At 48.8% G+C, this 11556-nt stretch overlaps 1 protein-coding gene across 1 annotated transcript; it reads right to left on the minus strand.

Moving 5' to 3' along the window:
- Positions 1–3262: 3262 nt before the first annotated feature.
- Positions 3263–10939, minus strand: LOC121598390 (extensin-like). Its single transcript, XM_041925163.1, has 2 exons — positions 10046–10939; positions 3263–6414 (listed from the first exon to the last, which is right to left on the minus strand). Exons 1-2 carry the CDS (start codon positions 10067–10069, stop codon positions 3736–3738), a joined length of 2703 nt encoding a protein of 900 aa, XP_041781097.1. The 5' UTR covers positions 10070–10939; the 3' UTR covers positions 3263–3735.
- Positions 10940–11556: the final 617 nt, after the last annotated feature.

Consider the following 11556-nt stretch of genomic DNA (forward strand, 5'->3'; position numbering starts at 1 on the left):
GCGTTGCTTTCTGACTCGGTCGGGGCCGAGCCGAGCCTGTGCGGACCGCTTGGTAGCAGCGCGAAGCGCAGCCGTACAGCCGCACCCAGCAGACAGCGGCTTGTTAAGCTGAGATGTGCTGCTAAACAAGGCATGTTACGACAAGAGTAGCAAATTATTCAGTCAAGTCAATTCATGTCAGTTTTTTATATGGAGTTTGACACTTTGGTAGTTAAAATCATGTCAACTCTCCATTCACAACCAACGCTCAGAAAAATGCAGATTTTTAGCCTAGATTATTACAGCCTGAAAAAAAAAAATAAATTCGTCGTAGGCTCAATCAGCTTACCTCATAAAGGAATAAATTTGTTTTGATGAAGCCTAAATATTTTGTCCGAAAAAAATTTTTTAGATGGATTTTTATACTTATAACAAATTTTCAAAAATCGATTCAGACAGAAAAAAGAAAGCAAAGCTATTTTAAAATGCAGCTTTTTCAACACAAATACTGAAATCAAATATTGCGAAAAGTAATCGTCAAACATATACGGGTTATGGTGTATATCATTCGGGTTATGATGTATATTATTCCGCTGTCAGGCTGAAATTGCAGCTTGCTAGCTGGACATAGAAAACGGGCGAATGATATAGTTAACGCAGCTCATTTATCTTTCTAACAGAATGCTTCGAATCGAAAGGCAAAATATTGGAATCATTCCAATCAATTCGAATCAATGAAAGTTTTATCGACGTTTATAAGCTTTTTAACAATCCTACATGCATAAAAAAATCAAATTAACTACGTTCAATTTTCCATTTCACATTCCGCTCGTCCTTCCGTTGGAGTGCCGTGATCAATCGCTAAGACTTTGTTAAGGCCTTAACGGAGAGGTCTTCAAGAAAGTTCGTCTGCTGGGTGCGGCCGCTCTCGAAGATCTCTTGGCGAAAAAGAGAGCAAGAGCGAATGTCTTACTCTTCACATTCTTGATCGTGTATGGATGTGTGTGTATGTTTCGGAAAGGCGTTATGGAAGCTTGTCGAGTTTGAACGAAGGGAATGGAACGAATTTAGATATAAAACGCTTGCTCAAAATATTCTGTTGTGGCAACCAACCAATTATAAAATCTTGTTGTAATGTTATTTTGGTGAAATTCTTATCCTTATTTTTATTTTAGCTTACATTCAATGTTATTTCTTTCCACTCTCTCATTGGGACTATTAGCTGTTCGCTACATGCTCAAAGCCTCATTCCTCTCTCGTATACGTCAATTGCTCGGATCTTTTAACTGTCATGGCCGCCTTTGAATTTGGGTAACGTTTCAACAACAAGCTCCAACTTCAATTGATCAGAAATAGCAAATAAGACTGTTTGATAAACACTTTACAATAATTTTTAACGTTAAAAAGTAACAAAACAAACATTGAAAATCAAGAAATTGAGAGTGACTCTTAACAATAAATCAAAAATGTACGAGAGCTTTAAGCTTTACATTTGAAATGAGCAAAAAGGTGCAACAGTCGCGTCGATCATTTGCTGTCTCGCCTGGGCAAAGCAGGGTAAAAGAGAGAACGGCACATTCAATGAGAGGATCAGCGCAAAGCACTCATTGAGCTTTTGAGCCATAAAGCTTACCGCATGCTTTTAAACCATTGAGTGAAAGCTTACTTTTTATTTGTTCAAAGCTTAACGTAACGTTAGATGGTCAAGCTGTACGAAAACGGAAACTTTTCTTAAAAAAATAAGTCAAGGTTACAGTTGTACCGTACGTGGCTTTAATTTTTGCGTAGGGATTCGTCCTTCCAAATTCAAGAAAAAAATAAATCATTGAGCGGAATAGGAATGGAATAAAAATCAATAACCTAACCTGTGAAAGCACCACAAAACCCACCAATCCGTGTTAAATTGGCTCCCAATGTCCGACAGAATGTGGCGGTATCTCGTTAGGACACCATGTCGAGTCGCATAACAACGACAAAAAGAAGAAATAAAAAACCCGACCACCCATTGCAGAAGTCGAAAGTCTGGCCGGTGTCACAGCGTCCTCTTATCATCGTGCCACACGCCTTCCTTGGACGCCATCCGGACGGTGGTTTTATGGCGAACGGATCTCGTTTGAAAACAGCAAATAGAAACCATCGGTGACAGCCGCTAACGAAAAGCATTCCAACACACACAAACACATACACACATGACCAAGCCGGAGCTTACACCTGTCATTAAGGACCGTTCCTTCGTAAGGACGGTACCAACGTTTCTTCGCTCGGAAGCTCTCTCCGATAGGGACTTGGGCATGTTTGGTCCAGAGAAGCAGCTTCCGGTTGCATTCGGTTTAAAAGCGAGTCAGAACTGGTCGCCTCAATTATCCGACATTCTGGCAGCTACGAAGCCAATTAGGAGGTGGGAATCGTACAAAAAATGGCATTCAGTGCACGGATGAACACCTCCACAGTATCTTCTGAAACGTGTCCCGCTAGCTAGCCAGCATGTGTGAGCTCCTTCCTCTGCCATGTACATGTGATCTTCATAAAAGGACATCTCAGGAAGAAGAGGCAAGTACTAAAGAAAGTTATTCGACAGGTTGGCCAAGGTCTGCAGACTAGTGATGGGAAAAATGAAGTTTTGGTCAGAATCGATAAAGAATAGCTCCGATTTTTTGTGGAATCGATTCCGGATAGAAGGTCCAAAATCAGCTTCTAAAATCGACTTCGGAATCGGTTCCGAAATCGGCTCCGGAATTGACTCCGGAATCGGTTCCGAAATCAGAATCGAATCCAGAATCAGAATCAGCTCCGGAACCGGAATTGGCTCTGGAATATCCATGAGAATGGATAGTTTTTAAGTACATTTGGATCCTTTGCGGCTTATTACACAGGGGTCAAAGCACCCAGTACATTCGGGTAAAACCGTGGAATGATAGTTAAATGAAAAAGCATTCATCATTTTATTGCAGTATGCATTGAAGGTTTAGTTGTGTTCTGATTACGAAGCCGCTTCAGATTCCGGAGTTGTTTCCGATTCCGGAGCCAAATCCAAATCCGATTCCGGATCTAGATCCGATTCCCATTCCAGAGCCAACTCCGAATCCGATTCCGATTCTGGAGCCGACTCCGATTCCAATTCCAGAGTCTATCCCGATTTCAGTTCTGGAATTGGAATCGATTCTGGAGCCGGAATCGGAATCAGGTACTTTCGATTTCGAGCTCGCACCACCTCTGCAGACAAGAAGTTAATCGTTCGGATTATTCCTAAGTAAAAGACTCCATTTTTAATCATTTGGATTTTATTGGTGAAAAGAGTTGGTGAAAATTTGCGTCAAGATTAAACGAAACACATCGCCCGACCGGGAAGATTGCCCTCTTCAGAATTTTATCCCTTATTTTACGTTTGAAACACGTCGTATTTAAGTTGCATCTTGCCCCTCGGGATCGCAGCGTATTCCGCTTTCGAGTCGCTAGCTTTGACAGGCCTTGTGGAGTAACCGTAATCGTGAGTGTGCGGTGTTGTGACGCGCGGGGGTAAACTTTGGTACATCTTATTCTAGTGGTTCGAGTGTCACGACTACACGCCATCAAAGCAAAACGGAAAAGGGAAAGAATACGGAAGGTACAACAAAACTAAATGCTACACAAAAAAAGGGAGCAGCTCCGAAGCCGCCTACCCCAAGAACCTAAACCTAGTCACTCCTAGTAAGCCTAAACTGCGTGTTTACAGCGCTACCGAACTAGAAGAAAAAGAAACGAAACCCGGCGCGGTCTTCACTCCTCGCCGAGAATTTGTACACTTCGCACCGGCTTTTTGCTGTACATCGGTAGCATCGTGGCGGCGGCGGCGGCCGTCACCGTGCTCTGCCCGTCCTGCTGGCGGCCTGTCATCTGGCTCGGTTGGGTTTGGGGCCGTGGCATCGAGGACGCACCCTGCAGGTGCTGCAGACCGGGGTACTGCTGGCCGGCGGACTGCGGTCCGGGCGGCAGTACGTCCGTGCCGGCACCGGGTGCCTGGATAGCGAGCATCAGCATCCGGTAGAGCAGGCTTTCGCGCACGTCCGGCGGCAGATAGTCGGCGGAACGGAGCGATCCGGTGGCGGCCGAACCGGGCGCATCGAGCGCCGGCTGGTAGTACTGGCCGTTGCGGCGCACGAAGCCACCGTCGAGCGGGTCGGACTGGGCACCGTCAGCAGCTACGCCGCCACCCCGTACGCTTGCACTCGGTGCGGATGGGCTGTAGAGTGGGTTCTGGTAGCCGGGCGCATCGTAAGGTCCCGCACCTGGATAGGGGAAGGGCAGTGGTGGTCGGGGGATCTGTTGCTGAGGGTAGCCGCCGCCGAGGTATGGGCCACCGAGTCCGTACGGTGCCGGAGAGGGCCCGGGGAAGTAGGGATTGTACGGAAAGGCTCCATTGTAGCCGCCGTAGCCGCCGCCGCCGCCACCGAGACGGTAGCGCGACGCCTGCTGAGCGAACTGCTGCTGCTGATGGCGCAAGATGAGCACCTGCAGGATGCGCTCAAAGTCCCGCGCGGTCAGTGGACGCTCCGGCGGGATGTCATAGTAGTACGGGCTGGAGGGCAGTCGCGGATAGCCGACCGGGTTGTATGGGACGGGAATAGGGTACGAGTTCTGTTGCTGCTGCTGCTGCTGCGGCTGGTGCTGCTGGGGCGGCTGAGTTGCGCTGAGTGACTGCTGCGGCTGGTAGGCGGGATCTGCCGGCGGCAGATTCAGCCGCCGCTGCTGCCGATAGGGCAGAAGGCTGTTGAGATGCGGCTGCGGTTCGTCCGCCTCCCGGTCCTTGTCGTCCGGGTCACGCCCACCGTACGGTAGCTCTCCGGGTGGTGGCAGCGGCGTGAAGGACCTCGCGTATGGCGGCGGCAATCCGTACGGCGTGCGGAAGCGTCCGGGCGGCGGCGGTTGCGATGAGCCGTCCTCGCGCGGGCGAAACTCGATCGGCCGGGGGCGGAATATCGGGCGACGCTCTTCCGCGTGCGGTTCGGCTTCGCTTGTCGCCAGGACCCGATTGGCGGCTGGAATTTGCACGACTGAGGAGGACGCCGGTCCGTCGGTGACGTAGCTGTGCTCGGAGCTCGGCTCGGTCGAGGTTTCGTACAGGATCGGGGCCGGTTCGTGCCTTGGTGGCTGTGGTCGGACCGGTTGCTTCACGTACACGCGCTCGGTGGTGAGCCGGTCGGGGCCGGCCTGACCCGCCTGCAGCACGCTCTGGATGTGGGCGGCACGCTGCCGGGCCGCCAGCACGGCGGCTGGGATGCGCGGCGTCGGATGGGTGGTGTAGAGGGGCTTTGCGCCGCCGGAGAAGATGCTGCCGAGTTCGCCGTCGGCCGCCGACTGGCCGTAGATGATCTGCTGCGGCTGCGCCTCGTACTGCTCGCCGGACTCGCTCACGGCCGGGGCCAGCTGGCGGCGCAGGAAGTTACCGCGGACGGGCTTTTTGGCGGGCGGGGCGTGCGTGTACTTAGCCGCCTCGAGCCGCTCGGGCCGGGCAAGCTGTTCGGCCGTCTTGGCCGCCTGGTAGGGGAGGGGCGTCGGTCGGATAATGAGCAGCGTGCCGGGTTTGGTGTGCACGGTGGAGGAGTGCGTCGAGGCGGCTGTTGGTTCACCGAACGCCGCTGCCAGATGGCCGCCCGTTTCGGTGGCCGCTGACGTCACAGTGCTTTCGGTGGTTGTGGTCGTGGTGGTGGTAGGTGTGGTGGTTGGTGAGTTGCCTCCGTTCATTGCCATCGTGCTGCTGCTGGAGCCACTGGACGCCGGTGTGGTCGGTGTGGTGGTGGAGTAGCCGTGCCGTTTGCGCGGAATCGTCTGAATGACGCTCGGGCGCAGTGTGCTCGCGTGCTGCGGGTTGTGATGAAGATGGGAATGGTGCTGCTGCTGCTGCTGCTGCGGTGGATGATAGTTGGGCGGGCGGCGTGTGGTCGGCATCAGCAGATGCTGGGTGCGGTTGAAGCGCGGCGGAATGTGCACAATCTCCCCCTCGGGCGTCGGCACGGTCGACACCATTGGCAGCGTTGCGGTCGACTGTCCGCCGCCGTACGAGACCCGCTTGATGTCGCCGTTCGCGTCGATGTACCCGTACGTACCCTTGATGTTGCCCAGCACGTCCCGGCTCTCGATCTTGAACGTACCGTCCTCCGCCTCGTAGCCGACCGTGTACGAACCGTCCTGGTTCACCTTGCGGATCTGCTTGATGATCTCGAGCCGCTGCGTGGGGTCCTTCGTTTCCGCCTCGCTCAGGTCGGAGGCTGAGCGGTCCGGCGTCGTCTCCGTCTCGCCGAGCGTCACCGGGAGCGTCGTGTGCGTTGCCTCCACCAACGAGTCGGTCGTCGTGATGGCGGACACGCCTGGGAAGGGCAGTGTGGGGACGGTGACGAATAGTACCATCACCCACAGCGTCATGATCCGCTCGCGACCTGCTCTACCCGGACAGCGGTACTGAGGAAAGGGCGAGAAGAAATAGGGAAGAGAAAAGACATGGAAAGTTTAGCAAACAAGGAATTCGAAAGTAGCCAGTTATTATGCCGCTGTAGTACTGAGTAACTGAATGATGAAGTGGATGATTTAAGTATCTAAAAGTTTAGATATCACGGATTCGAGAGACTCCTATAAGAGGACCTAACGAGGTCTCAACACACATGAGGGCTAGAGGCTTGGAATTAGAGAGGGAGAGCACTTAAAATTCCAGCTAGCGAGAGTTTTTCTCACTGTCTTATCGGATATATTGAAAAAGACTATACGATAGAAATACATCAACTACTAGAGTTTTGGGTATGAAATCGTTCACGAGTTCTGTCGGTTCCAGAATAGATCCAAGGCATTTGTCATCAAAACTCTTCTGAAAAATGGATCGAGGGCGATATGATGATAGTTTGGATGTAAAATGTTAAAGTTTTCAGCAATCTAACATCCCAATAGACATTTTAAGTACGAAAATCAAGCTTTCGAGCTGTTTCGCTTAAGGTGGAGCATAGTCTGCAACAATTTAAGGGAGTTTAAGAACAAACCATGTAAAATCGACTATGATGGGGCTTTTTTGTGTGCTTTCTTCTTGTTCCGTCAGGTTAGCAATCATTTGAAGTGGTCGTGTAGCCATTTTCACACTGAAATAACACCTTATTTTTAATTAATGACGCGATATAAAAAGTACTTGTTTCTTTTTGAAATACCACAAATAAATGAATGTAAAACGAACTCAACGCAATTGTCCAACGATAGAGGAAAATCCAGTTTATGTCCTAACGAAATCATAACGCTTAAAACACGATTAATCACACTAAAATCCACAATGTCTTGTGTCTCGAGCAACATGAAAAAACCCGTAAAACAAATGTCACTAGGCTTTGATTGTTTACTCATATTTTTTTTGCAAAAACAAAAACATTAATAAATTCTAAAAACCAGTAAATTTCAATTGACCAGCTGATGTGGAACAAAATGATAATAACTACAATAGGTTACATGAAAATCAATTAATAATTGTATCATGTTTTAGGATCTTGTTAATCTTTTTGCTTACATTCCAAATTCGTGAGAGATTTCAAACATCGTCTCTGAGAGTTGGTTTGACGATTCTATGCCTAATGCAATCTCGGCTGCTACACGAAACAAATGTCTTGAGAACAAAATCGGTCGATACATATTGTGTTAAAACTACGGCCGACGCCGTAATAATGTGGATTTAAATAACAATACAATAAATACACTTTTTAATAAGCAATCGATACACATCACTAGACTCAACACAAGGTAAAAATATAACTAATATGAATACGTTCAAAATCGTCACTAATTTGTGTTTTATTGAAATACCAGAATGATATAAATGATCGTTTTCGAATTTGAAAGTGCAATACAGAAAATAATATGATGCAAAATAATTAATATTAAATTGCATTACTGAGTAAAACTTGAAAATTTGGAAAATTTATCTCTTGTTCTACGTCATTGGAGCGGTATCACTTTGTTTTAAATAACACGATCATTCTGGAGTAGTACTGGGAAATGTAAAATCAAGAGTTAAATAATGGTTTTGCTAGGAATCATTAATTTCCTGGTAACAATTCCCCAAAATATGTGTGTGATAGCATTACATAAAGAAAGGAAACTGTTAAAACTAATAAAAACTCCAAGTACTTTTTTTTGCTCCTTTACTTTCAATTTCAGGAATATCACATTTTTTGTCTAATAGTTTACAACTAGATTAGGATAGGTTCGATCCCAGTTCGAACTGTCTTCCCTCGAGCTGGATTGATTCCTAGCGCCCGAAAATCTGATAAGCAGAAACTCAAGAGAGCGAACAATGTTTTGACGCGTTCGAATGTGTTTTTAAGCGTTTGTGTAGTGTAATAATGAACGTTAATTTTGACGTTTAGTTTTTAGCACACTGTTTCATTGTTTTTTTTCAATGTTTAAAGACATTCTGTAAGACATTATCATTAGATTGCTATTATGGGTATTGCTGTGACAAATACATTTTACTCTTTGTGCATAAAAATAAGTTAAAGAACAACAGGACCCAACAGTTTACTCTAATATGATGTACCTAGTAGCTGATTACTAAAACATAAAACATGTAACATGTAATTTTCCTCTACTACAGCACAACATTGACATCTCTAGCAGAAATAAAGCAAAGTGAGAAGATTATCATTTTTGTTTTTTTGCAATTGATTTTGTTTAAGCGATCGTTTTAAAAGCTACAATTTCGAACATGTCACCTAAATAAGCGAATCGCTTGCACGCGTATCACTTGTCATACCATCAGCCTTTTTTCACCCGCGAATCAAAAGCGCCCTCCGTTACGCAACGGTGCATCTCGGATGATAACGCACCTTGGTTGCCTCAGAGCTGGGCGCTGGTGTACTGGAGGGATTTGCGAAATCGGAGGCAGCTTAAAACCACAGCCCCGCCTTCCACTCCCAACCTGCCACACACTGTAAGGGCCAGCAGAGCCCGTGTGCAGCAGATTTCTTCACCGAAAAAAAAAAAACCAGAGCGCGAAAACAAAAACCTCGCGACACTACCCCGCCTGATTGTATTCGGGCTGATTTTACGATGTGAGCCACCAGCGCCCGGGCTCACACGGTGGCTTGCCCGTCTTGTTTGGTTGTTTTCATTACCCTCTTCTCGCCCCCCCCCCACGGCTGCATTTGCATGGGAAGCGGCTGGATTGCATCGGGTCACAGAGCGCAGAATGTGTGCTGTGCGGGAGGAACGGAGCCAAAAGCGAGGCGTGAGCACGCGTGAGCACTACTGGAATTGATGAATGGATGAGCGCCCTCCAGTGCTAGTGCTCCAGTTTTGTCTTCGCTCGCTCGGGCCTGCTCGCAGTGGCAAAAATGATGGTGATGATGATGGGGCTCTGATACACCCTTACTCTTAACCACATTGGCCCGGGGCTTCGGTGGGGTTGGATCGGCCTTGAGAGTTGGCAGCTACACCACTAATTAATTAGTGTATAATTTGGCCATAACTCGAGGGCCTCCCCCGGTGCTCTCGGTAGTTGCGCACGCGCCCATCGATTGGCGGTGAGCGTCGTGGCGTCGAGGTGTTACGACCCATTAGTGCCCAACACCTGCGCTCAGAAGCTGCAGCTACTGAACTGATGCGTGGTATGCAAAACGCATCTTAACGGTGTGTTGGTCGAGTACGCTGCAAGAGTCCTGTAGCTGTGCAAATATTCCAAAAGTCTCAAAACACGGCGCCCAGCCAAAATGCTACTGCCATCCGCAATTACAACTGTGCGCGATACCACCCTTACACCAGTCACTGGCGGTGCTGGAAGAGCGGTGTCGGTAATTAAGGTAAGGCCAAAAGCTTAACAACCACCCAGCAGTGGCAGCATCCCGCGAGAACGCGTTCCAATTTGCGCGACTTGCAAACGATTTGCATCACTTTGCGTCGGTGACTTGCGCCACTACGCCATTTACGCGTGCGGCGTGCGTGCGAATTGTGTTTATGATTCCTGGTTTCGCACTCAGAAGGGGGTGAGCACCGCTCACATTTAGATCGCGCATCGGTAATCGGTAATGCAACACTGCTACAACCCGCCTCCCAGCGATCTCACCTTTGGATGCGATGGGTGTCCCATCTTGAAAGACGAGCGTTCGTCGCTTGACGCCGTTCGTTCGCAGCGGGTGCGTTGATGCTTGGCAAGCGATCCTTCTTGCGGGGCGCTCTGGTGCTTGGGTTGCGTTTCGCGTGCAGCTTCAAAATCTCCACCAAGGGCTCGGCTACCCAAGGCCCGTGCCACTTGCCGACACAGCAGACGGTCCTTCGCGTACACACTGTCAACACTCGTCCACACGAACACTCGCTTTGTTGGTTGATTGAATGTGGGGATGCAGATTGATTGATAACCAACAAAAACTGTTCTTCGAACACCGAAGCTGCTTTCACTGCTCTTCGTCCTTGGTACACCGGGATCTCTTACGCGGGGAGGATAAAATCCGATTTGATCGATTCACTGCGCACCACACGAAGGAAAGCAAAAAGGATTTAGCTTTGCTGCCGCACTTTTGACAGGTTGGGCCACACAGTTTCGTCCACCCCAAATTAAGTGGTTAGTAGCTTGCCGTGTTTTGCTCTGTTCGCTTCATTCACACACACACTCACACAGCTAAAGAGCCCAGCGCGAGTGTGTATTGATTGATGATCGGCGGAGTTTTTTGTTGTTGTTTTCGTGCTAGCGCATCGATCACGTGTCCTTTTTCACGTACACAAACACGCAGATGAAGAAATAGTCCCTTTTTTTTGGCACACTCACACACTCACTCACGCATTAGAAGCTGATTCATTGACGAGTAAAAGCACTCCAAGGATGAAAAAGAAAAACCTACACCGTTTAGTCCTTCGCTTAATCGAACAAACTACTGTATAACAACAGCCACCCGAAACTAGAAAAACAACAGCAACCGTGCGTGCCGTCACAAGCACGTTCACAGTCACGCTCTGCACTTTGCGACCCGTTCAAATGAGCCCAGCAGCGTAGGCGTCGGTGTACTATATAGCATCGGATCGGTTGCCGGCGGCTCGCCTACCAACAACTCCCCCTCCAGCCGGGACGATGTCTGTGTGGTACGCGAAAAACGCCGACGCCCACACCACGGTTTGCTTGTTCTTGCACCGGTGGGGGGGGGGTCGGATGCTGGTGGCAGGCTGGATGGAAAAATCACCTCTTAAGAAAACCGAGAGATACAGAGAGAGAGAAAGAGAGAGAGAGAGAGAGAGAGAGAGGGGGGGGGGGGGGGGGGAAAAAAGCGACAATAATTTGCAGCCTAGACCCAGGGGCACTGTGGGTGGCGAACTGTGTGTTTTTCTTTTGTTCCCTCTCTCTCTCTTTCTACCCTCGGTTGACGTAGGCCTTCCATCGCCCCAAACCCAATGCCCCACTGGAATGGGCATGGGAATTTTTGAGGTTTTGTTTTTTTTATTGTTCTTGGTGCCAAATGTGGTATGACCCCGGTGAACTGTTTTGTTGCAGCCCTGTTGAAGCCTTTTGGTGGACACGAGTTGGTATGCATTTTCCGCTTTTCCTATGACGTGTATCGATTGACGAAGAGACGCCCGTGGATGGAG

This window comes from Anopheles merus, chromosome X, assembly GCF_017562075.2.
Source record: "Anopheles merus strain MAF chromosome X, AmerM5.1, whole genome shotgun sequence".
NCBI classification, from domain to species: Eukaryota; Metazoa; Arthropoda; class Insecta; order Diptera; family Culicidae; genus Anopheles; species Anopheles merus.

Bases quoted from the DNA above. Each gene is read 5' to 3' on its own strand.
- LOC121598390 (XM_041925163.1), bottom strand. From the start codon at position 10,069: ATGGGACACCCATCGCATCCAAAG. The intron at 6,415-10,045 runs GTGAGATCGCTG...CCCTTTCCTCAG, and splicing joins GACACCCATCGCATCCAAAG to TACCGCTGTCCGGGTAGAGC.